This window comes from Tamandua tetradactyla, chromosome 1, assembly GCF_023851605.1.
Source record: "Tamandua tetradactyla isolate mTamTet1 chromosome 1, mTamTet1.pri, whole genome shotgun sequence".
NCBI classification, from domain to species: Eukaryota; Metazoa; Chordata; class Mammalia; order Pilosa; family Myrmecophagidae; genus Tamandua; species Tamandua tetradactyla.
Window position 1 is genome coordinate 141,043,395 of NC_135327.1, and position 27,438 is coordinate 141,070,832.

The following is a 27,438-nucleotide window of genomic DNA, read 5'->3' on the forward strand; positions in this document are numbered from 1 at the left end:
TGGAACACCTACATAAATGCTGATCAGAAGGCAAAATGGTATAGCCACTTTGAATAACAGTTTTCCAGTTTCTTAAAAACTCATAGATGTACCTACCATATGACCCATGTATTCTTCTCCTAGGCATCCACCCAAGCAAAATGAAAGGATATATCCAAACAAATACTTATATACAGATGTTCATAGAGGCTTTATGTGTAATAGCCAAAACCTGGAAACATCCCACATGTTCATCCACAGGTGAATTGGTAAACAAACTCCATACAATGGAATATTATTCAGCAATAAAAATGAATGAATTGATGATACATGCTACAATGTGTATGAACCTCAAAATAATTATGCTGAGAGAAAGAAGTCAGACAAAAAAAGAGTACATATTGTATGACTCTCTTTATATACAAGTTTAGAAAATGCAAACTAATCCATAGTGTCACAAAACAGATTCAGCGTTTTCCTATGAATGGGGGCCAGGCAGGAAGGGGCAGGAGGGAAAAATTACAAAGGAGCCTAAGGAAAGTTTTGGGAGTGATGGATATGTTCATTATCTTGAATGAGGCTGTGGTTTCCCATTTTTTACAGATGTAAAAACTTACTGCATTATACACTTGAACAACATGCAGTTTGTTTTATGTCAGTCATTCATCGATAATGTTCTTTTTAAAACCTACATACAAAAATAAAAATAAAAAACAAAATAGCTTCCCTCTCAGAGTTGTTCTGAGAAAATGAAAGGACATCAAGCCCAAGTAATGTCTTTACATCTCTTTCCCAACTCAAACTGTCTTTACTAAGACTTTGGTGTTCTAAGATGGTTTTCAGTTTCAGAGATGTGTTGTTAATATCTATGTAGTCAAATATTGGTGTGGCTGATTAATAGATAACTTTATGCCATTTTGTGTTTTAGGGCTCATGAACCAAGCAAGTGACTATGGAAAGTGGATTAAGGCTGTTGCCCCAAAAGGCATTGTAAGTTTTAGAAGTCAGAGCTGGTTTCAGTCCCTGAAGCTACAGGACTGAGGATGGTCTGAGTTGTATTTATAATTTTAAATAATGAATCCCATATCTATAACCACAAAATGAAAATACAACTGTTTTATATAAATGTTGGAAACAACAAATTGGAAATGAATACTGGTCGATTGCTTTGTTTTGGGGGAGCTTTTTCAAAATTTATGCTAGCTATTATATTAGCTTTCTGTTGCTAGGTAATTAACTACCACACATTTGTAGCTTAATACCTATTTATCAGCTCACAGTTCTATAGGTCAGCATAACTGGGTTCTTTATTCACAGTATCATTAGGCTGAAATCAAAGTGTTGGACAGTCTGAGTTCTTATCTGGCGGTTCTGGGGTAAAAGCCACTTCCAAGCTCATTCAAGTTGTTGGCAGATTCCAGTTCCCTGTGGCTATAAGACTGAGGTCTCTATGTTCTTCCTGGCTGCCCGCTGGTATCTGCTCTAAACTTCTAGAGGCAACCATATGCATTCCTTCTCTTGTGACTCCCTCCATTTTGAAGCCAGCAACAAATCCTTCTCATGCTTTGCGTGTGTGAGTTTTGTGACCAGATGGGCAGATCTCAGTTTTTTGGCTCAGACAACAGGATAATTTTCCTTTTGCTATGTAATGTAACATAATCGCAGGAGTGATAGTCTTACATTAGTTTCCAAGACAGATTTAACATGGGTGTAGGTCATAGGGTACAGTTTTCTTAGAATTCCATCTAATACAGTTCTCATTTGACGCTTCCTTCTAAGTACCTCACATGACATCAATGTAAATTAAACTGCGAGCAACAAAACTTGTATATGTGATGCAGTTGCTAATGATTCTTAATATTTTTTGTGTAATTTAGGATGTATCACATTAGGAAGAAACATTCAGGTATTTCATAGCCTAATACATGAAGATAAGCTTTCACTTTCATAACACTATACTGTATAAAGTTAATCTCTGAATTCCCTTTCTTTCAAACCCTATTTGTTTACTCCTGGAACATTTAAATTAAAAATATACAACACTGAATAGACATATCTATTGGATTATATTTTGTTATGATTAGGAAAAATCACTTCCTTAACACTGATTTCTAACAACTTTCCAATATTTATTTATAATGGTTTCCTTTTTGTTAATATTCATTTCTTTAGAGTTTTTAACTTATGATTTATGAAGCAAAAGGTCAGCTTTGTGGGATATCTCAGTCTCCTTTTAATTCACCCTTCCAGAAATCAGAATTTGAAGACATCTGTATGTGGTTATGTTTGAAGACATCTGTATGTGGTTATGTTTGATGTGGTTATGGTATGTATGTGTGTTAAATCATTAAGTGGAGGAAACTGGGAGGCATTGAGGCAATTTTTGTCATCTTTTTTCACCTTCATAGCAGCAATATAAACATTTTTGTGACTAAAATAAAGTTTATGAAATTTGCCAACAAGGTCATGAATAGCAGTTAATTATATTTAAAATTATTAATGTAATTATACATATTCATATCACAAGGTCAAGTTCCAAATAGAAAGGAAAAGCTTCCATAGTTTGCTGTCTTGGACACAGACCTCCATAAAGCAAATGCTTAAGAATGAAAGACCTAAGTAGTATCTTGAGTGCTTTGCACTGAGAACTTGATGCCTTGGGTATTTTGCACTGAGAACCTCAACATTTCTTTACCTTTCTATGCTATTTCTTAGTCCCCTTTCATAGACAACCTTTTCTAACACCTACCATTTTTCTTTCATTTCTGTAGCTATAAAATTTGTCTCCCCAGAATGGGTGAATGTGTCTCCTATTTTTGTTTAAAAGACAGTTTTACTCAGAGTGTTTTAGAACAAGCTCTGATAGTAAAGCAACCTACTAAGGTTTCTAGAGACATAACATAGTGTGTTTTTCTTTACTTTCATCTTCCCCATGCAGATATTATTAATTTCCTTTAGAAAGCAGTTGCCTTTTTTCATATAGGTCTCTCCAATTGTGTGTGGGAGATATTAAGTACCAGACCTTTGAAGCCAACTTTTATGCAGTGCCAGAAATCTCCAAATTCAGTTTAAAATCACTCACTTGTAACAGTCATCTTAGGTCTCTTAGTGCAAGTCTTAAAACTTCCTATTCAACCATCTCCCTTGCTGTCTACTCCAAGAACCATTCCACATTTGAAATCACTTCTTTTCAAAATCAACGCTAAGGATGTGGAGAATTATTAAAAACATTTACCTAAAACAGAGTCCCCTATAATAATACCTTGTAGAGCAAAGTATTATTTTATAACTTTTGAAATACCTTTCATGTCATTTATCTTAAGTTTTATCCTTATTTCAAACTTTTGAGGTATAAAACATGGATTAACCCCATTTAAGGGATAAGTGATTTAGGAAATAGAAAGATTAAAAGATTAATCTACTATTACTGACACAACTTGTTTGTGGCAGTCAGAAGAGTTTCTCCTGGACGCTACCAAAAATCAGTGTTATATAATATCAAATCATGATAAGACTAAAGTGATCATTCGAATTCTGTTAATGTAAAGAGAACTACTGTCTTTTAACAGAATGGTAAAAATCCATAGATGAACACATTCAAAATTAATATGTAGATATGTAGTTAATAACCCATATCTACTAGCATAAAATTAGTAGAGCATCTTTTGTGGCATAGCACAGTTTAAAAGCTCCTCCATAGGTGAAAGTTTGATTAAAAAGAGATCTTTTTAAGACATTTTAGAGACGTCTTTTCTAGTCACAGATAATTCTTTTTTCTATGTGATTTGCCCTCGACAGTTAAGTCAGATGTTGAGACGAATCCAGGATTAATTGGCATTTAGGTTTCTGTTGTCACGTATCTAGAAATTATAAGAAAGCCATGTCTCCTTTAAATATTTATTTCTGTGTCCTTTGTTATAATAAAGTCTCACTGCCCTGGTCCAAACTCTTATTTTGACTTATATGGCCTTCTCTCCTTTCTTTTCCTTTTTTCTAAAGAGAAGCTCTTAAATTCTTTGTCCTAAAAGCACATCTTTCAGGGTTGTTTTATGTAACTGTAAACTTAGATTTCATCATCTCATCAAAATTGTTGGTTTGATTAAGCTAAGATTAGGTGGAAATTTTACATAGTAGTAGTAGTTGATTTGATTTTTTTAAATCATGATTATTTAGATAGAAGAACTAATCATGTATTTAGGAATATTTGTAATTGGAATAAGATTCAGGAGTTGATATGCTGTTTGAGTACATTGTGACTGAGATCCAACTAGTTTTAAAAAAATTGTATTAAATAAAGAAAAGTTGTCAAGTTCTGGATTTTTTGTTCTTCATACTTGCGGCTGAAGATCATACTGCTTCCTCTTCGCTACCATATATTGCCTCTTTTGTTGTCAATTCTACTTTATCTTTAACTGTTGTCATATTGTATTGCTGTGTAAGAGAATTGCCTTCGAAGTCATAGCCAAACCAATGTGGAGGATCATCGGGACTGTATTCCTGCTGCTGAACTACAGATGACATTCTGATAGCTGCTTCCCTGTAATAATAGAGATTAGCATTAGCTGATTACAGTATTCACTAGTGTAGAATTTTCAAACTAGACTGGATTTGGGCTTAGAAAAACTCACTGTCACAGTCAAATTTACTTCACAGCTCCCTTGCCTTGCTAAGATGGAGAGTGTAGATAATTGTGGTACTAATCAGGGTCCCAAAGACTAAGTGGCTCTCTAATTTAGCCAGTTCAGAGATGAACAGACACAATGAATGGGGGAGAAAATTGCACGTGGCCATGGTATGGGAACAGTGAAGTACTATTTGCAGTGCTCACTGAGTGAACCTTCTGCCTGGTATTCCTAGTTGCCTTAGTGAGGGAAAATTCTAACCTGCCAACCTGTTAAGGTTGACCATGCAACAGCACAGGAGTTCTTATCCAAGAGCCCACAGATCCCTGCTGCATAATGAATGAATTTCAGGGAGGTCCGTGAACTCCCTGAAAATTCATGCAAAGTTTTGTCTCTCAGGTACATTTTTGAAAGGAGAGGGTTTACTGACTTAACAAATTCTCAAAGACACCCATGGCCCCAAAAGAGTTTTAAAATGCTATGTTATTTTCTTTCTTAGTGGGGAGAAAGGGAGGAAGGAAGGCTGGCAGGCAGGCATCAAAACAAAGTCTATCTTACTTGAAAACAAAGCCATTTTAAGAACAGGAGAGCTGCCTGAGGAAGTTGTTTTGAATCATGAGGTCAGTACTAAAAAGGAAATGAGTTCTTATGGACAATTTTTGGAGGATCAGAAATGAGTTACTACGATGTGTACCCAAAAAGGGGCTACTTTCCCCACTATTGCTATATGTAACATGGAGTTATTAATTACAAAAGTCTAGAAAATGAGTCACTGATTATGAAGATTGGCATTACCTTACACTTAAAGTTAAATTTGTGCTAAATGACCATATGAGTTCAGACAGTGCAGACAGCTGCTCAGAAGTGCGAACAGTTTTTGGGAGTTCTAGATAACAAGTCAGAGAATAAGTACGCTTAATGCTAAGTTTGGGTCATACAGTCAGCTGCAAGTCAGGATAAATTAGGTGGTAATTTTGATATAAAAACTATAGAAAATAATGTGAATTTGAGAAAAAATAAAAACTGGAGAGTGTTGACTTTCCAATATAGACCAAAAACCCAGACAAACTAGGGAGTGAGTAGAAAGACTGAAATATTGAAATCCAGCCATGGCTGCATCACACCAGTGGCACTTGCATTTATTAAATTTGCTATTTCTTGGCCCCCTAACCCCTCCCCCAACCTTACCTCACCTCTTAGTGATAAACACTGCTCTCCCATTCCCCCACAGTTAGCTTCAGTGAAACTTAACATCAGAGAGTCTCTTGACCATTGGAGATGATGCTTACAGACTGGAGGGGAGCAAAGAATTGGGTCTCAGAACTTACCTCCTTTCTCTCAAGTGCCCTTCCACCTCCCACCTCAGATGCCAGGAGGTTAAGTAATCTGGAATGCCTCAAGAGTATCTCTAGGGCCATCTTGAACCTAGGTACTTTCACAGTAAGTTTTATACTGGGGGAAGACTGAAGGTCTTAAGTGCTGAAGCAAATCTGGAATTAGTTTTAGAGGAATGTGAATGTTAGTGTAGACTATCCCCTTCTCCACTTCAGAAGAAAATCCTTAGCCCATGGACTAGCTGCACTCACCACCTTACCATGACTTTTAGAATCTTCACATAGACTGACTCTCCTAGGACTCAGGACCAGTTCAAGAGAATAGTCCAGTATGATTATTGCTGTCAAGTTTCACTGAGTTCGTTTTCACAGTATTCTTTGCAGTTGGGTGTTTGCACATATGTACTTTTGCAAAGAATCAGGAAACCTGAAAGCAGAGAAACTGAAAGCTCTTGCTAGAAACAGCTCTTGTTTTATCTTTACAGCTTGGAGCTGCAGTATGTTCAGTACATAGGAGCTAGGAAATATTGAAAAGAAAATGGATACTTAGGAATCACCGTGTGTTCTACGTTCCTTTGAGTATGTGTTGAATCTTTTACCTATCTTCCACACTCTGCCTTAGCCTAAGTTACTCTAAGACCTTGTATGAGATGATTTGGGAATTGAACCAGTTTATTGCAATTGTTAGTCATCATTCACTCATTTAACCTGGTGAAAGAGGGTTTTCTTGGATCAATATATAGAATGGTGGTTTTCAAACATGGTATGTCACAATCAGTTGTAAAATGTCACATTAGATGATAATGATTTACAGAAGTTTATAAGTGACTTTTTGTAAAAATATAAATTAAAAGATTCAAGGATATCCTGTAATAATATAACTTGCTCTCACTCACATCTCCTTCCAATTTCTTGAGTGTGTGAAAAAGCAGAGTGTTGAAATCAAGGCCAAAGATCACTCTTAACCAGCAGTCTCTTTTTTTATGCATCAGCAACCATTTGGGCACAACAGAAAACACATCTCCTTATTGAATGTCTCCCCTTTTGAGCACATGCCTTGAAATTCAAAGCTTTAGAAAAGATTGAGAATCACTAATCTAAAGACAAAAGAACAGCACAGTAATGATTAATACCTAGGTACAAAGGCCTCCATCTGTGTGACCTTGAGCATGCCATTAACCTCTTTAACCAATTTCCTTATCCATTTTTATGGTATTTGTGTGATCATATATGAAAATATGTGTAATATATATGAAATATATAGTATATGGAGGGTAAGGTTTAATACAGTGGATGACAAATAATAAGTCTAAGTAACATTATTTGTTCATAATAATAATGAAATTAAACAGATCCACATCACAAAGGCTTAAGCTTTACATGCGTTGGTATGGAGAAGAACTCTGATGGGAGTTTTATTTCCTGGCAACACAGATTTCTCAGGGTATCTGGGAGTACTGGCTGCCTGAGTTTATGCTGCCAGCAATCACTAAAGAAGACCTTCAAGGAATCTCTATCCTGTTGTTTGGGGGTCTGCAGTCCACAAAGACTTTCTCTGCTTATCTCTCTAGAGTTGAAAGGCTTGGGCTCCTATCCAAAAAATGTCAGAATTGTCCCCTTACTCTTCGCTAGTTACAGAATTAATGGCCGTTTGCCCTCTCTGGTTCAGAGCCTCATATGTTGTGGGAGTCATTGTGAGGGTCTTTTCCTCTCTCCCCCACTCTGCTTTTCTTCCTCTACATTGCCTTTCTTGCTGTTCCTACAGAGGACCATAAGAAGACTATACCACTACTTGATATACAGACCCCTGAATTTTCTTGTCATGTTTTGTGATTGTAGTTATTACTTCTCTCTCCTTGAATTAAAGCTGCCTTTATTGTGCCTCCACATGGAGCTTCTGGGTGACTTCTTGGAAGCCCTTCAGGCTCTGGGATTGGTAGGATGATAGCTATATCTCATGCCAGAAGGTCTCTTGTAAAAGAGCTACAGCCAATTGGTTCATTGACCAAAAATTTACTGTTCACCTGGTTCAGAAAGGGTGGACTGAGGAGACCTCTGTAATTTTCAGAGCTGGTGCAATGTTTTCAGATTCCACTGAGTATGGGGTAGTTTGTACACAAAGCATAATTCTAGGTCAGTTTCTTCCAAGAAACTGGATTTTAAGGTTTGTATCATCAGTGTTTTTATGTTCAAAATGAAATTAAATGTGTGAGAGTCCAATGCATTCAAAGCTATTGAACCTCTTCTCAAAGGAAAAGAATCTCTTCTGTCTCAGCTCCCAAATGTTCCCTTTTACCCACATAAGGCAAAAGACTTTGCAGTTAAGGAAGCCACATTGCCCTCTTAAGAGCAAACCCCTGTGCTTCTTTTAGTGTGAACATAGGTCAGGGATTAGGGGTCATTAAGGACTTGAGTCTTGAATGGTTCACATACATAGTAGCTTTTCCAATTCCACCCAAGGATTTAAATGGAAAAGAAAGCTGCTTTTCAGGTCAGTTAAACATTTTAATTCTCAATCAATAGAAAAAAACTGCTTAACAATGGTGCAGAAAACTGCTTATGGGGTGGACACCAGAGACTTTCTCCCTTTGTAGCTTGCCTATTTACCCTGCTGTTACTTCACTGGGAAAACTTTGCAAATTTGGAGACAAGGCACCAGAAAGACTATTTTGGAAGAGAGTTTCCCTTGGTTCAACTCAAAATGTTGACATCAATTGGGCAAAAAAAAAAAAAAAACATAAATACTTCCTATTAGAACCACTATGTATTACAAATGCCATAGTCTTTTTCTTTTCTCAATAAGTAGTCCTCAGACCTTTTCATATTCAGGTGCATACTTACATGGAAATATTTCTGCAATATCTCATCTTAAGGATCCGGAGTTGTTTGCAACCTCTCTCAAGGTTCTCAAGGATTTGGTCAGTAAGCAGGATACAACCAGAGATATCCAAAATGTGCAGATAACGACATTTTGCTGATAACATCTCCATTGCTGAGTCAGTAATCTGAACAGGCAGCCAGAGTAAGTACTGGTTATTCAGATTAACTTCATCCCAGGGAAGAATAGAATCATAACCCAGATTTTTTCAGTCAGCTGGTCATATAATGAGCTTGTTAACTCAAGCTAGTGGTTTAACATAAGGTCAAAAACAGTGAAATATATGTCTTAAGTGGTACTAGTAGAATTTGTGACCTTGCTGTTATTTTCATTTTAGAGTGCTCTGGTATGGATGGGAAATGCATGAAAGCTTTCCTAGTAATACCTGTCACACCAAATATGAGCAATTTATGAAAAGCTATAGAGATGGGATTTGGCTTTGAACTTAAAATCTATTCTAAGGCATCAATTTGGAAACATAGGTTTAATAAGGTTATTTCTATAAAATGTGCATCCCCTGAAGTTATCCCACAGTTAGGGTCAGATTATTCTGAGAAGAGGTTTGGACATCTCTGAGGGTTAATGTGTAAGAAAGGTAAAGTGGACTTTTCTGGAAATGGAGAAAGGGCCAAGGCATAGACCACAAGTCTGCATGGACCTCAATCTGGGAAACTCTCCTCAAGGTTCCAGCAGTTTAGGATCTTCCATGTGTTCTGCAGAGGTAATTCAACCCTATTTCTCAGTTTATTTCACTAACTCAGACTCTAGCTTTTGAATTTATAGCTGAATTGAGACATACTCAGAATCACCTACGTCTCTCTCCCCCAAGGAATTTTTTTCCAATTTTTTTTTCCAACTGGATTTAATTTCTTATTTTAAATGTTTAAACATTCTAAAAACACATTGCCATGAAGCTTGGCTCTTGTTTTTAACATCAAATTGTGAAAATTGTACAGAAAAACCTTCATTTGGAATGCACACTTTTTAAGTTTGGAAAACTAGACGTCATTGTCTAAGTATGCCCTGTTTCTAGAACATGCTCAAGATCAAGGTCTGACCAACATTAAAACTAATTCTCGGGGGTGTATGGGTAGTTCAGTGGTAGAATTCTCACCTGGAGACCCGGGTTCGATTCTTGGCCTGTGCACTTCTCCCCTCCCCCTCCCAAAGGAGAAAATCAACAAATGGTTGTACAATAACAGGATACTCACATGGAAAAAGAATGAAATGTGACCCCCACATACAGCATACAAGAAAAAGAACCCTAATTCTCAAAAAAGTACTGGCAGACATTGCTGTCTTACTGTGTGGGTCTCTGAGGATCTGGTGTAACTGTAAAAAGGAAAGAGGCCCTCAGAATTGCGGAGATAAGGAAGGATAGTGTGGTGACGGGGAAAGTCCAGGGCAGGTAGCTCTTATAATGCTAGATTTTATTTGATAATGGGAGAGCAAAAAAGAGCCTGTAATTTTCTATAGATCAGAAACTCACCATGTTCAATGACTGAGGTGATGTTGTTGGGATTTTTGGATTAGGGGCTGGGAACTGGGCCTGGAGATGACTGGATACATTCTTAACTCCTGGATGCAAGTCTCTGATCTCAGGTCCAGTGGTCAGAGATTGTTATTGCTAACACAACTACTTTTGATTCCCTGAAAAATGTTTTGGTTTCTTTTTTAAATTATTTTGTAAAAAATAATATAACCACATTACAAAAAAAGTACCAAAAATAGCAAAGGAAAAACAATTACTCATAAATTTGTCACCTAACATAATCACTATTCATACTCTGTAGTACTTCTTACTAGTTGCCCCTACCCGACAGAATTGTAAATATAGTTCTTAATTTAATTTTGCATTTCACTTTTTTCCCAGGAATTCATTCCCCTATTACTTTACAGTCTTCATACTTTCAGTCTTTAATAACTGCAAAATGTTTCATTTCATAGACATAATTTACCATTCCCATATATTACTTCAGTAGTTTCCAACTTTTTATTGTTTAAATAACATTGTGATAACTGTGTTCATGCACATAGCCATCTCCAAATTTTGAATTGGTTTCCTTAACATAGATTCCAAAAGGGTATTTAATGGAGTATGATTTTTTTGGCTCTTGTTTATATATTAACACATTGCCTCACAAAAGGATTGTACTATTGCATAGAGCCTATACAATGCACTGTTAACATTAGAACCAGTTTCAAACCCTAGCTACCTTAGCAATAAAAATTACATTATTTAATAGGTAATAAATAATAACTTCAAATAATGTTTTAATTTGCATTTTTTTATTCTGAATCTTTTTCTATGTTGTTTACTAGTAGTATTTGCCCTTGTTTGATTCCCAGCTCTACCACAATCTCGTTGTACAACCATGGGCAAGTTGCTTAACTTCTCTGTACCTTAGTTTAGCAATTTGTAAAATAGTTATCCAAGAATGACATCAGAATTAAATGAGATAATATATGATCATTGACTAGTATATAGTAAGCACTCAATAAATAGTAGCTCTTATTGTCATTATTCAACTCCTTTGCTATTAATCAATGGGATCTTTTTTAGTAGGAGCTCTTAATACAAAAAGAGTTTGACCCTTGTCTTTTGTCTTTACTGAATTGTACTGTTGTTTTTGTAAGGATTTTTTTGTGTGTGTATGTGCCTGTTTTGATTGTCTGGGAAGCCAAGTAATTTCACTAGCATCTGTAGTGGTGATTCCAAGAAAAATAAAAATACCTCAAAGATGAACAGCAAGAACAGGGTCAAAGCCCACAAAAGAACTTTTGGATCAATAATGATTATATCTATCAGCTCTTAACTAACGGAAATCTAATGCAGCAAGAAATGGCTTGCCTTGAAGGTCAAGCCTCAAGCCAAAAAGGATGCCTGACATTATTATATTTTATATATATTTAAAAGCCCTCCCATTGAACCTTGGGAGGGCTTTTAAATATAATAAAAATATTTTGGATACATTTTCAAGAGAGGGAGAGGCTCTGAGAAATCATCTTCTTGAATATTACACTATATTTGGCTATTTCCTAGGAGCTCTGTTTTATTTTTCTTATGTATTTGTGAGGGTATAGCTATGGTGGTTTAAAAATAGCCATACATGCTGTGCAGCTCCTCCCAGCAAGAACTGGCATTCCGCTTATGTATTTGTGAATGCCTAAGTTTCATAGTTTTGTTTGTTTAATACTGCACTTGTTGCATTAGGTTGGAGATTAGATGCTGCTGATGGTCTTATTCTCTTCAAGATCACCAGTGAATTCTAGTCTGAGCAAGTCCTTCCAACAACATGACAGGACCTTCCTCTCTGGGGATTGGACATATGATCATCTGTGATAGTCCCAATGGCAGTGTAGAAGTGGGATGAAGGCTGGGTGGGCACCCTCAGCTTTAGTTACCTGTTTCTTATGGATGTGAGTAGGTGAATGAGGGCCTTTCTATGCCTGGGGTGGGGGAAGCAGGAAGTTTACCCAGTTTCAGTTCCATCCATGAAGTATACCCAGTTCTTTGAAGGACTACCTTTTTCATATTGTCTCTAAATTTCCACAAGGGTCTTGCGAGTGTCTAGCACATATTAAATGCTCAGGGAAAATGTGCTGAATGAATGAATGCATATTATAAAAGAAGAAATGGAGATTATAGGAAATGCCTAAAGCATGGGTCACCTCAGCCACACCACTGCAGCACCTAAGTTTCTGCTCTAGCTTTTAGATAAGTCATTGAACCTTGGGAGGGCTTTTAAATATAATAAAAATATTTTGGATACATTTTCAAGAGAGGGAGAGGCTCTGAGAAATCATCTTCTTGAATGTTACACTATATTTGGCTATTTCCTAGGAGCTCTGTTTTATTTTTCTTATGTATTTGTGAGGGTATAGCTATGGTGGTTTAAAAATAGCCATACATGCTGTGCAGCTCCTCCCAGCAAGAACTGGCATTCCGCCCCCACTTAATCTAGGCTAGCCTTGTGACTGGCTTTGACCAGAAAAATGGAGCAGAAGTCATGTTCTTCTTCTGAACCAGACCTCAAGAAGTCTTGCAGCTTCCATTCTTGCACTCTTGGGATGTGCTGCTGCCCCATGAAGAATCTGACTAGCCTTCTAGAGTATTAGACTATGTCCACTGGGAGAAACTCTCCTAGTCTAGGCCCCTAAACCTAAACCAGCTCCCAGTTGAGCCAATAGATGCCTATATCCTCATGAGCAACACCAGGCACAACCACTAGGAAAATAAAAAACCCTAAGACCAACCCAAATCATTGACCCTCAGAAATGTAAGCAAATAAAATAGTTGCTTCAAGCCACTAAGTTTTGGGATAATTGGTTACATAGCTATAGGTAACTAATACATTAGCCAATATCACATGCCAGGAGTCTTGCCCTTTGTAATATAGTAAACTATAATCCATTGATCATATCTTGATTTTATTTTTGACCATTTTGAAACCTCTAAACTACTTGGCCAGCTGCACTAAGGAAAAAAAGGTTGAAAAGGTGGGATTATTGGGGGGGATTCTAGAATCAGCAAGTAGCCTATTCTTTTCCCTTTCTACTGTAAGTCTGTTGGGAAAAGTCCTGGAATTGGAGTTATTCCATTAAAGATTAAATCATGCCCTATCCCTTTCCACTCCTAGTTTCCTGATCTATAAAATGAGAATAATTAAAAGCAAACGAACAAAAATATTAACACTTCCCAGGGTTATCAAATCTCTAGAGATAAACTTTAGCAAACTTTTCAGATAAAATGTTTTACCATAATAGTTTATCTAAGAGAAAATTCTGTTTGTGCTCTAGGGCTTACCTAATCACCTTTCCTAAAGGTTGTATAGCTTTAGCTGAGCCCAGCACAGCCTTAGTGGAGAGCAGCAGGGTTTTTGTTACCTGGCTTAATCACCTTCTCAGTTATTCCTCACTTTACCTCCTTAACAGATAGAAATACAACTCCAAAGCTGTGGTCTGTTTTAGCTTACTTTATTTCCCTCAAGGGTATACTGCAGAAACATGTTGTTTGTTGTTCAGGGTTTCATTTTGCTTCCTCTATCTTTCCTCTCCCACCCCACCCCCACCCCCATTCTTTCCTCTTCATCTTTACTAACACCTACTTCATATTGATGTTATAAGGATCAAAGATGACAGTGTTAAGTACAGACAAACCCTTGTGTACTACTGAGGACTTAGAACTGATAGAATCATAGCAACCAACCCTTTTCTGACTTAGATCTGCATTTGCTTTCCTGGGCATTTTACTGTTGGGCAGGACAAGACGGCAATACTCATCACAAACCTTGGAGGTGAGGTGTTTGCAGGGAAGAGCTGACCTTCTAGGAGATAGATAAGGTGGGCTTTTGGGAAACCTAATGTGTTTTATGGCTAATAAAAGCAATATAGGTGGAAAATATGTTTGGGGGTCATAGCCTAATGACTTGTGAGTGAGGTGAGATTAGGTTTGTTCAGATCATCCCAAATTATGGTGACCACATCTTCTAAATCAGGATATTTGATTGGACCCACATCTGACTAGAACAGTTCAGATGTTAGAGCTGCACTCTTCTTGTTTCTTACATTCAAGTTTAGAGATAATTTGCTTCCCTTTCTTTTTCTCATTAAGACCTTTGATGCAGATTAATGCATTTCATAATATCTTATTTGTGTAACATCCCTTTTAGCTTATAGGTTGCAAGACAATAATCCACTGCCTAGTTTATAGAAGGAATTCCCCTAGTTTCTCCTGTAAAAACAAATAAACAAAACTTCTGCCTCATTTTCTGTTCTCACTGGAGCCTTTCTTTTCTCTTTCTCCTACTTTCTGCCTGGTGGGAAAGATCTGATGTCACGTTCTGGATGCTGAGTGAGAAAAGATACCTGAGTGTCTCCACATTCAGCATTCCAACACTTAATCTGTATTTTCAGATTTGTACCCAAACCCTCAATTATACCTGCCCAGCAACCCTCTGTTTTACTATCTCTAGAGCAGTTTTCACCTGGGAATGATTTTGTCCCCCAGGGGACATGAGGCAGTGTCTAGACATCACAACTGGGGAATGCAGTGTTGCAACTGATATCCAGCAGGTAGAAGTCAGGTACGCTGCTTTGTATTCTATAATGCACAGGACAGCCCTCCACAACAAAGCATTATCCAATCCAAAATATTAATAGTGCCAAGGTTTGCAAAACCCTGCTTTAGGAATAAATCTTAAGGCTTCTTCTGGGGATGGGGAAGGGCAAATGACAAGTACTATGGAATTAGGGAGGGGATCAAGGGATCTAGGGATCTGTCTGCTCAAGGATCTCTAATCCAACCCTCCTTATTTTAGAATTCACTTAACCCAGTTCCATTGGTACATAATGCTGCCAAGTTTGAGCTTTGTGAAGATTCTATGGTATAAATCAGATTGTTTTTCAGCTTTCCTTATTGGTTTAGAGTTCAAAAATCTATTTCTGGTCTGCTAAATTAGTCCATTTTTTTTCAAGCTTCCAAAATTTTGTTGCGCTTGTCTCCTCTCCTGTTTTCCCTATCCACATGGGCCTTTAGACCTCTTCTATAGTTTTGATAAGGTTTCAAGAGAGTACAGAATTACATGTGCATATTCAATGTGCCATATTAATCCAGAATCTGAGATCTCTGTTTCTAGACCTGGAGATATGTCTATAATACATTAAGTGAAAAAAAAAAAAAAAAGTAGACTATAATGTATTGTGGAATATATAACTATATTCTTATAAAAACAAGACAAAACAAAAGCTTTTTGCAACTATTTCTAATCTCTTTGAACATAGAAAAATATCTAGAAGAATAAGAATAAAATGCTAACAGTATTTTTTTGAATTATAGGATGATTGGATTTTTATTTTCTCATTTGTGCTTTTCTAAGTAGTAGAAATTTGTTTCCAATGAACATGTATATCTTCTTAAACAGATGTCAATAAAAAATATCAAAAACTTGAAAATAAAACAAAAGGATGCCTGTGTATATTTTTAATGTCATACTGGAACATCATTTAATAGGCCCACCCAAGGAATTCTATAGGGAATTATACCTTTGTTTGATATAATATTTACTTTGATTAGGGCTTATTACGTTAACTGTTTGTATTTTTATCCAGGAGAAATGCAAGTTATTTCTATCTGTTAGAAAATATAGTTTATATTTTAACATATTACCCAGTATCGATTAACCAGTTAACTAACCTAACATTTTCTAAACATTCTTTCCTCAGTGCCTATCAATAGTTCACAAATGCTGTATGTACTGACTTTACATTTTTGCTGCTTCTCTCATTAATGAACTAAATAAATCTTTAATACATGTTTATCCTATATTTGTATGAGTTTTTTTTTTAACATTTTGAAAATTCTACTTAGACACAAGAGAAGCTATTTCCAATTTGGGGAAAGAAAAAAAATAAATGAATGCCTCAGACATGGCAGAGAGAATACGTTCTAGGATGAATCTTGCCCCAATCTCTGCCTGGGTTTTTTGGCAATGCTTTATTTGACATGTTTGAGCTCTGACTCCTATACATACCTGTGGACAGCCAGCAATGCTGAGAGATGTGAGGCTAATGCAGTAAATGGCTAATGTTTTAATAATTTCATCTGACAACTGGAAGCGATAAGAGATATCCAAGTGTTCCAAATTCAGGGAGCCTTTGCAAAATGCCTGCAAGGAATTCCAAATCCAGAGGTTAGTTTCTTTTATTTTCCTTAGTCTTTGTTCATATGTTGTATACATCTAGAACCATCTTCTCCATTGCAGTTTACTTAATGTACGTTTCAGTTTCTGAAATGCAGATGTGTTACATCTTGATACCAAAAAAAAAAAAAAAACAGAATGAGAGAGAGAAAGAGAGACTAAGCCATTATATATATATAAAAATCTCTTTACAACAAAAGATATTCACGTATAGCGTAACAGTTTAGTAATACTCAAATTCCTGCTTAACAGAATTTGGTTTTCCTGAAGTTAGCTCTAATGAAATTTGACTCATATATTCAATAATTTTTAAAATTATATTCAGCTAAATGAGTGGAAGGAAAGAAATAAGGATATGAGAGTTTGGTGAAAACATTCTGTATTGAAAGTGTAATGTAATAGAAAGAGCAGTCTTTGAAGTCAGACTGACCAGAATGTAAATTGCCTTCCCACCACTCTGAAACCTTAGCAAGTTATGTAAGTTTTCCAAGCTGCCATTTTCTCTTTAGATTGGGGTGGGGGAGGGGGTCGAGAAGGAATCCACACACCAGCATTGTTCTGAAATGCTGAAATGTTCATCTCAAGTATCTAGGGTAAGTAAATAGCTGTAAGTCATTAGAAAATTCTTAACCTCTGTATCACTAATTGTTTCATTCCTATTCATTCCCACTTTTTGGCCAGAAAAGAACTAATACCAATAAACAGGTATGCATTAACTCCCCATTTCCCTTGCTTCCCACCCCTGTCAACCTGTACTCTACTTTCTGTCTCTATGAGCTTGTATAGTGTTCTAGTCTGCTAGCTCCCGGAATGCATTATACCAGAAACGGAATGGCCCTCAAAAAGAAGAATCCAATAAATTGCCAGTTTACAGTTCCAAGGCCAAGAAAATGTCCCAATCAAAGCAAGTCTATAGAAATGTCCAGAGGTATCCAGGGAAAGACACCTTAGTTAAAGAAGTCCAATGAAGTTCAGGGTCTCTCTCTCTCTCAAGTGAGAAGGCACATGGCAAATACAGTCACGGTTTCTCCCTCAGGTGGAAGGGCACATGGCGAGCACAGTGTCATCTGCTAACGTTCTCTCCTGGCTTCCTGTTTCATGAAGCTCTCCTGGGAGGCGTTTTCCTTCTTCATCTCCAAAGCGCTGGCTGATGGACTCTCTGCTTCATAGTGCTGCAGCATTCTCTGCTCTCTCTGAATCTCTCATTCTCCAAAATGTTTCCTCTTTTATAGGACTCCAATCAAGTAAACCAGTCAAGACCCACCCAAAGGAGCGGAAACATGCCTTTAACTAATACAGTTTAACAACCACTCTTGATTAAATCACATCTCCAGGGAGATTATCTAATTACAGTTTCAAAGATACAATACGGAATAGGGATTAGAAGAAATGGCTGCCCCTACAAAATGGGATTAGGACTAAAACATGGCTTTTCTAGGGTACATACATCATTCCAAACAAGCACACATGGGCTCCAATATTTTTTTGCAGTTAACATGGAGTTTAAATTTGAGATTCTAAATTTACAACACTCATTTACCTTAATACCAACTTCAATAATATTCAGAAACTGTTCCTATACCCCACCATCTCCCCACCTTCATGTAGTTCTTACTACAAATTATATGTTTATACATTATAAGTCTCAAACTACTGATTTATCATTACATTTTATATATTGTCTTTTAGATCCTGTGCAAATTAAAAATGGAGTTACAAGGCTGTGTAATGGTGGCTCAGTGGCAGAATTCTTGCCTGCCATGCCATGCTGGAGACCTGGGTTCAATTCCCAGAACCTGCCCATGCCAAAAAAAAAAAAAAATGGAGTTACAGACCAAAAATAGAATAGTACTGGCATTTATATTTACCCCTGTTGTTAATCTCACCAAGATCTTTATTTTTCATGTTACTTCAACCGATTGTGTATTACCCTTTCCTTTTAACCTACAAAACTCTCTTTGCTCTTATAGGGTTGGTCTAGTGGTGAAAACAAAAGCTTTTGCTTACCTTGGAACATTTTAATCTCTCCCTCATTTTTTGGGGGGGTTTATATTTCATTTCATTATCAAAATCTTAACTCTGTAATCTAGCTAGACTTGGAAGGGGAGGATAATGTAGAACCCAAAGAACTGCAGCAAGAACACAAAGATGACAGGACATTGAGAGCAGATCAGGAAAGGTGGGACGCTCTCCTGAGCTATGGAAGGAATAGTTTGTGGTTAAGACAAAACAAATCAAATTTATTAGACTTGTCCACAGTTGGCAGTGGTGATTTTCTTGCTGATCTTGCCATTCCTGGACCCAAAATGCTCCATGGTTTCCACAATATTCATGCCCCCTCGCACCTTGCCAAAAACCATGCACTTGTCATCCAACCTCGGTCTTCACAGTACAGATGAAAAACGGGGAACCATTTTTGTAGGTTCCAGCATAGACCATGGATAATATGCCAGGACCCGTATGCTTCAGAATGAAGTTCTCATCATCAAAAATCCATCTCATCCTCATAGTTGAACTTGCCATCAGTGCCATTATGGTCTGTGAAGTCACCACTCTGACACATAATCCCAGGAATAATTTTGTGAAAGCAAGAGCCCCTATAACCAAATCCTTTCTCCCCAGTGCTCGGAGCATGAAAACTTTCTACTGTCTTTCGAACTTTGGGACTGTGGCGGCAGCATCTGTAAGGCCTCTCCCTCAGTTTTGAAAGAATTTTGTCAGATACAGAGTTCTTGGTTGGCAGTTCTCTGCTTTCAGCAGTTTAAATATGTCTTCCCACTGCCTTCCTGCCTCCATGATTTCTGATAAGAAATTGGCACTTAATTTTATTGAGGCATCTTTGTATACAATACATTGCTTCTTTCTTTGCAGGTTTCTGAATTCTCTCTTTATCTTTGACACTCAGGAGTTTAATTACAGTATCCTGCTACATGGGACTATTTGGATTTATCCTGTTTAGAGTTTGTTGAACATCTTAGAGGTGTATATTCATGTCTTTCATTAAATTGGGGGAGTTTTCAGCCATTATTTCTTTGAACATTCTCTCTGTTCTTTTTTCTTTTTCTTCTCCTTCTGGGACTCCCACAGTGTGTATATTGTACGCCTGATGATGTCCTACAGGTTCCTCAGGCTCTGTTCACTTTTCTTTATTCTTTCTTCCTTCTGCTCCCCCAAGTGGATGGTTTAAATGGTCTTATCTTTACATTCTCTGGTTCTGTCTTCAGCCAAATCCAATCTGTGGGTGGACCCCTCTAAGGAATTTTTAATTTCTGTTACTATGGTCTTCAGCTCTGTATGGTTCCTTTTCATAATTTCAACCTCTCTGTTGATAATCTCTTTGTATTCATCTTTTGTTTTCCTGATTTCCTTTAGTTCATTGTCCATATTTTTCTTTTACCTCTGTGAGCATATTTAAGATGATTTTTTAAAAACTCTTGTCTGATATAGTCCTCCTCATTGGTGTCTTCTAATGCTTTAGTCTTCTCCTTTGGTGAAGATTATATATCCTTTTGGTGAAACTTGGACATTTTTATATTTTCATGTGTTATTGCTGGAAGGTAGACTCTGAGGCATCTGTTCCTTAAGTTTGTGTTCAGTTGTTGTTATGATAGAGCTTCCCTGAATTGTGAGGAGTTGGGGTGGGGGTGGGGGGTTGGACAGTAAGGTGATCCTTTCTGAATATGTGTCTTGTCTTGGGTATGTGCATGTGCCCTAGATATTCTACCATTTGCACGGTTCTGAATGTCCCCTCTTCCCTAGGAAACAGTTTCCTTACAATCTAGGGTACTGTATTTTATGTCTTAGAGCCAGCAATCCCTTGCCCCAGGGAGCATGACTTGATTGCTTTCCTATATAGTGTTCTGTAGAGAATTCTGTGAACTGCCTTCACATGCTGGGCAAGTTTTAGGACTGCGAGTCCTTCAGACCACCACCAGACAGATCGGGCCAGGCAAACATGCTCTCGGTATGTGTTTGAGGGTTACCGAACTTCCTCCAGAACCAGGACTAGAGATCCATACTGGGAGTGTGGGCTGGGTGCATAACAAGCAAAGGAGGAGTGGGGCAGGAGCCAGCCATGGTGCTGCAAAATCCAACTGCTTTTTTTTTTTTTTCCACAATCACATAGTCACATTGCGAAAGCTTTATCATTATACAATCATCTTCAAGAAACATGGCTACTGGAACACAGCTCTACAGTTTCAGGTACTTCCCTCTAGCCTTTCTAATACACCTTAAACTAAAAAGGGGATCTCTCTATAATCTGTAAGAATAACCCCCAGGACAACCTCTTGACTCTGTTTGAAAGCTCTTAGCTACTGACACTTTATTTTGTCTCATTTCTCTCTACTCCCTTTTGGTAAGAGAAGATTTTCTCAATCTCTTCATGCTGAGTCCAGCTCATTCTAGGATTTCTGTCCCATGCTGCCAGGGAGTTTACACCCTTGGGAGTCAGGTCTCACGTAGAGAGGGGGAGGGCAGTGAGTTTGCTTGCTCTGTTGGCTGAGAGAGAGATAGGCCACATCTGGGCAACAAAAGAGATTCTCTGGGGATAACTCTTAGACCTAATTTTAAGTAGGCTTAGCCTATCCTTTACAGGGATAAGTTTCATATGAACAAACCCCAAGACTGAGGGCTCGGCCTATTGATTTGATTGTCCCCACTGCTTGTGAGAATATCAGGAATTCTCCAACAACTGTTTTTTTTTTTTTCACACGGGCAGGCACTGGGACTCGAACCTGAGTCTCCAGCATGGCAGGCGAGAATTCTGCCACTGAGCCACCATCACACTGCCCCAACTGCTTTTTTTAAGAAATATTTTTATTTACACATTTTTGCACACATAGAAGCCATACATAGTGTACAATTAATAGCTCACAATATCACATGGTTGTGTATTCATCACTATGATCAATGTTTAGAACATTTGTATCACACTAGTAGAAGAAATAAAGAAGAAAAAAGAAAAAACTCGTACATCCTGTACCCTTTAGCCGTCCCTCTCATTGACTACTACTATTTCTATCTACCCAATTTACCTCTTAGCTTCCCTATTATTTAATTATTTTTATCCATTTTTTTTTACTCATTTGTCCATACCCTGAATAAAAGGAGCATCAGACACAAGGTTTTCACAATCACACAGTCACATTGTAAATGTTTTATCTTTATATAATGTTCTTCAAGAATCAAGGCTACTGGAACAAAGCTCAACAGTACTTCCTCCAGCCATTATAATACGCCATAAACTGAAAAGGGATATCTATAAAATGTATAAGAATAACCTCCAGGGTAACATCTCAAATCTGTTTGAAATCTCTTAGCAACTAAAATTTTATTTTGTTTCATTTCTCTCTTCCCCCTTTTAGTCAAGAAGGCTTTCTCAATCCCATGATGCCAGGTCCCAGTTCATCCTGGGATTTCTGTCCCGTATTTCCAGGGAGATTTACACCTCTGGGAGTCATGTCCCATTTAGAGGGGAGGGAATTGAGTTCACCTGCTGAGTTGGCTTAGACAGAAAGGCCAATTTTTAGCAACAAAAGAGGTTCTTTGGGAGTGACTCTTAAGCATAACTTTAAGTGAGTTTAGATCCTTTGCAGGAATAAGTTTCATTGGGGTGGACCCCAAGATCCAGGGCTTGGCCCATTGATTTGATTGCCCACACTGCTTGTGAGAATATCAGAAATTCTCCAAATGGGGAGGCTGAATATTTCCTCTTTTCTCCCCAGTCCCCCAAATGACTTTGCAAATACTTTATTCACTGACTAAATTACTCTTGAATATATCAGGACATCACACTAACCTGGACAAACCAATAAAATCTCATGCCCTATGCAAGATTCCATGTAATTATGGTGTTCAACTAAACTGACCACACAGGTTAAATTAGGTAATGTACTACCCAAAATATAAATTTTGTACCAAATAAACATCTCTTTCCTTGGTCTCACACAGAAGTTGAAGTTTTAAATTATGGATGATATCATCCTTTACCCTGTATTCTGAGCTAATTCAGTCCTATGCAGATCAGGTTCATTCATATCTCTAATCGAAGTCTGATCCCTTTTTCAACTTTTTAAACAGTTCCTGTATGGGGTACTATTGACTTTCATGGCTTCAGAGCTCCAACTCTGAGTTTCAGGTATCACATAAATACCTGAAGTTTCTGGGAATTACCAGGTTATGTACAAACAGCTCAGGATCTCAGGATTTAGGAATATCAGTTACAACTTTTGAATATATGTGGCTGCTATAAGAGCTTACAATGTAAGACCCTTTACAATAGGCCCCAACCTGATAACCCATGTTCTCAACTTCAGTTCACAGTGTTTTTATATTATAGTTAGTACATATGAGTGAGGCATGATATTTGTCTTTTTGTTTCTAACATTTCATTCAACATACAATCTTTAAGGTTCATTCACCTAATTTCATGCCTCAGAGCTTCATTTTTTCTTTTGGCAGCTCAGTAATCCATTGTATATATACATCATCATTCCCCCTTCCATTCTTAGGTTGTATCCTTAGACCACCTCCATCCACTGTGAATCTCAAACATTGCCACCATAAACACCACTGTGCAAATGTCGGTTCCTGTCCACACACTCAGTTCCTCCAGATATATACTGAGCAATGGGGTTTCAGGATCATATGGCAACGCTGCCCCTAGCCTCCTGTGGAACCACCACATTGCCCTCCAAGGGGCTACAGATTCCCTACTGATAGTGAATAGGTAGTTCTCTCCATATTTTCTCTAGCACATGTTTCTCTCTGTTCATTTTTAAACAGTTTTAACAACACATCATACAATCCAACCTATGTATATAGACGTGATTTCATCACCATAATCTATATGAAAAACATTTACTTTTCTTCCACAAATAATCCATATCCCTCCCCCATACCACTTGCTTGTTGACATTTAATTTTAGTATAATGCCTTTGTTACATTCAGTGCAAGCATATTACAATTTTAATGTTGAGTATAGACCCTAGCTTGCATGGATGTACTTTTTCCTGAATCCCATCCATTTTCAGCACCTTGCAATGTTGACATTCATTTATTCTCCCTCATGCAAAAACGTTTTTTCATTTGTACATTTAATCGCCATCATTGTCTACTCTAGGCATTCCTAAGTAATACCATCTCAGTCTTTATCCTCTATCTTTCCTTCTGGTTTCATTTGTGCCCCCAGCCCTTCTCCCTCTATCATACTCAAATTCAGCTTCATTCAGTGTACTTACATTATTGTGCTACAGTCAGGTAATATTGTGCTAGCCATTTCAGAATTTTTACAATTAGCCCTGTTCCACAATCTGTATTCCTTCAACACCAAATGCCCAACCTCTACCCTATTTCTATCTCCTGATAACCTGTGTTCTTTTTAACATCAACTTTCAAAGTTCACTCATAGTTCATATTAGTGAGACCATTAGGTATTTATCCTTTTCTTTCTGGCTAATTTCACTCAGCATAATGTCCTCAAGATTCATTCATGTTGTTACATGCCTCATGACTGTATTCTGTCTTACAGTTGCTTAATATTCCATCATATTTATATACCATAGCTTGTTTAGCCACTCCTCTGTTGATTGGGCATTTGGGCTGTTTCCACCTCTTGGAAATTGTAAATAATGCTGCTATAAACATCAGTGTGCAAATGTCCATTTGTGTCTTTGCCTCAGTTCCTCTGAATATGTACCTAGTAATGGGATTGCTGGATCATATGGCAATTCTATATTTAGCTTCCTGAGGAAACACTCAACTGTACCATTTTACATTCCCACCAACAGTGGATAAGTGTGCCTCTTGTCCACATCTTCTCTAACACTTGTCATTTTCTGTTTTTTCTTTTTATTCTTGTGGGTGTCAGGTGATTCTCATTGTGGTTTTGCTTCGCATTTCTCTAATGTGAGAATCAAACTGAGTTTAGCTTTCACAAAAGATGATGGTGGGCAGGGAAAGGGGAGGGCCTCTGATGCAAGCTTAGAACTGGCGCCAAATCCTTAATGGCCAAGGTCATTAAAAATGTAAAACATAAATAAAGGGGGAACCTTCAGCAGGAAGTTCAAATTTGTTTAGATTATCAGGATAGGCTGTAACTTTTAGAGTATCCAATCAGTGGCGAAACGGGAGGTGTCTGCGTGCTAAGCTTAGGATATAAATACCTGTGGCATTCTATTGTTTGGCATGCTGGCCACCATTTTTTGAGTGGACACCTGTTCTTGCAAGATCGTGAATAAGTTCTTTTCTTCTCCACAATCAGATGAGCACTATTCTCTTTCAAGTATGATCTTTCTAGTACCTAATAGCTAGTGATGTTGAGCATCTTTTCATGTGCGTTCTAGCCAATTGTAGTTCTCTTCTGAAAAGTGTCTGTTCGTGTCTTTGCCCATTTTTAAAATGGGTTGTTTGTCTTTTTGCTGTTGAGCTGAAGAATCTCTTTATATGTTCTGGATGCTAACCCCTTATATGATATGTGGTTTCCAAATATTGTCTACTATTATGTAGGCTGTATTTTTCTTTCCTGACAAAGTTCTTTGATGTACAAAAGTATTTAATTTTGAGGAGTTCCCATTTATTTCTTTTTTCAAAACTCATGCTGTGGGTGTAAGCTCTAGGAAGCTGCCTCCTATTACAAGATTTATGAGATATTTCCCTCCATTTTCTTCTATAAGTTTTATGGTCTTAGCTTTGAAGTTTAGGCTTTGCTCCATTTTGAGTTAATTTTTGTATAGGGTGTGACATGTGGATCCTCTTTCATTCTTTTGCATATGAATATCCAGTTCTCCAAGCACCATTTATTAAAGAGGCTGCTCTGTCCCAGGTAAGTTGGCCTGACTGCCTTATCAAAGATCAGTTGTCCATAGATGAGAGGGTCTAATTCTGGACACTCAATTCGATGCCATTTGTCAGTATATTTATCTTTATGTCAGTACCATGCTGTTTTGACCACTGTAGTTTTGTAATATGCTTTAAGGCCAGGTAGTGTGAGACCTTCCACTTAATTTTTCTTTCTCAGGATATTTTTAGCTATTTGGGCACCCTGCCCTTCCAAATAAAATAGGTTACTGGTTTTTCTATTTCTGCAAAGTAAGTTTCTGGGATTTTAACTGTTCTTGCATTGAATCTATAAATCAGTTTGGATAGAATTGACACTTTAACTAATATTTAGTCTTCCAATCCATGAACATGCTGTGCCTTTTCATTTATTTAGGTCTTCCATGATTTCTTTTAGAAATTTCTTATACTTTTCTGTGTATACATCTTTTGTAACCTTAGTTAAATTTATTCCTAAATATTTGAATCTTTTGGTTGCTGCTGTAAATGGAATTTTTTTCTTGATTTCCTCCATAGATTGCTCATCACTAGTATATAGAAACACTACTGATTTTTGGGTGTTGATCTTGTACCCTACCACTTTGCTGTACTCCTTTATTAGCTCTAGTAGCTTCCTGTATATTTTTTCTGGATTTTTGACATATAGTATCATATCATCTGCAAACAGTGAGAGTTTTACTCCTTTCAATTTGGATGCCTTTTATTTCTTTTTCTTGACTAATTGCTTTGGCTAGTACTTCCAGCACAATGTTGAATAACAATGGCGTGCCAGTTTGAAAGGATTTATGTACCCAAGAAAAGCCATGTTTTAATCCTAATCAGTCTTGGGGGAGCAACCATTTTCTTCTCATCCTTATTCTGTATTATAGGTTGGAAACTTGATTAGTTATCTCCACGGTGATGTGACTCACCCAATTGTGAGTATTAACTTTTGAATAGAGGGATATGTGACCCCACCCATTCCAGGTGGATCTTATCACTTTACTGGAATCCTTTAGAAGAGGAAGCATTTTGGAGAAAGCTTGAGAATAACAAGCACAGCAGAGACATGAGAACTACAGACTCCACCAGGCAGCAACCTTTGGAGATTGAAGAAGAATGCTCCTGGGGGAGCTTCATGAAGTAGGAGGCCTGGAACAGAAGCAAAAAGACGTGGCCATGTTCACCCAGTGTCTTCCCAGTTGAGAGAAAAACCCTAAACTTCATTGGCCTTCCTTGAATGAAAGTAACCTCTTGCTGGTGCCTTAATTTGGACATTTTTATAGACTTGCTTTATTTGAGACATTTTCTTGGCCTTAGAATTGTAAATTAGCAACTTATTAAATTCCCCTTTTTAAAAGCTATTACATTTCCAGTATATTGCATTCCAGCAGCTAGCAAACTAGAATAAATGGTTACAATGGGCATCCTTGACTTGTTCCTGATCTTAGAGAGCAAGCTTTCAGTCTTTCCCCATTGACGATGATGTTAGCCATGGGCTTTTCATATATTCCTTTTATCATGTTAAGGAAGTTCCCTTTTACTCCTATCCTTTGAAGTGTTTTCATCAAGAAACAATGTTGAATTTTGCTGCATCAATCGAGATGATCATCTGGTTTTTCTGCTTTCATTTGTTGATGTGGTGTATTACATTAATTGATTTTCTTATGTTGAAACAGCCTTGCATATCTGGAATAAATCCCACTGGGTCATGGTGTATAATTTTTTTAATGTGCTGCTGGATTTGTTTGTGAGTATTTTGTTGCGAATTTTTGCATCTACGTTCATTAAAGAAATTGGTCTATATTTTTCTTTACTTGCAGTATCTTTATCTGGCTTTGACATTTGGGTGATGTTGGCTTCATTGAATGAGTTAGATAGCTTTCCCTCTTCTTCAGTTTTTCTGAGGAGTTTGAGCAGGATTGGGACTAATTCTTTCTTGAATTCTTCGTAGAATTCACATGTGAAGCCATCTGATCCTGGAGTTTTCTTTTTGGGGAAGCTTCTTGATCACTGATTCAATCTCTTTACTTGTGATTGGTTTGTTGAGGTCATATATTTCTTCTCAAGTCAATGTTGGCTGTCCATGCCTTTCTAGGAAGTTGTC

The 27,438-nt window shown here is 37.4% G+C and overlaps 2 protein-coding genes across 21 annotated transcripts in view; one reads left to right on the forward strand and one right to left on the reverse strand.

Moving 5' to 3' along the window:
• The window catches only part of FAM185A (family with sequence similarity 185 member A), a 180,376-nt gene that overhangs the window by 113,215 nt on the left and 39,723 nt on the right, over positions 1-27,438 (forward strand). For 2 of the 6 annotated variants that reach the window (XM_077156938.1, XM_077156857.1), the window contains one exon: positions 908-4,291. The exons of 1 other annotated variant lie outside the window; for it this stretch is intronic. In XM_077156938.1, coding sequence (XP_077013053.1) covers positions 908-1,020 — 113 coding nt within the window. In that variant the 3' untranslated portion in view covers positions 1,021-4,291. Of the gene's footprint in view, positions 1-907; positions 4,292-6,420; positions 6,515-8,808; positions 8,923-27,438 lie in introns of those variants that run through there. 3 more of the 6 variants (XR_013174059.1, XR_013174067.1, XR_013174061.1) reach the window with 3 other exon arrangements.
• FBXL13 (F-box and leucine rich repeat protein 13) overlaps positions 1-27,438 on the reverse strand; it is a 309,023-nt gene that overhangs the window by 12,414 nt on the left and 269,171 nt on the right. For 6 of the 15 annotated variants that reach the window (XM_077155911.1, XM_077156580.1, XM_077156337.1 and 3 more), the window contains 3 exons: positions 16,346-16,480; positions 8,777-8,940; positions 2,290-4,516 (listed from right to left, as the gene is read on the reverse strand). In XM_077155911.1, coding sequence (XP_077012026.1) covers positions 4,327-4,516; positions 8,777-8,940; positions 16,346-16,480 — 489 coding nt within the window. In that variant the 3' untranslated portion in view covers positions 2,290-4,326. Of the gene's footprint in view, positions 1-2,289; positions 4,517-6,831; positions 7,033-8,776; positions 8,941-16,345; positions 16,481-27,438 lie in introns of those variants that run through there. The other 9 variants (XM_077156057.1, XM_077155859.1, XM_077156173.1 and 6 more) reach the window with 7 other exon arrangements.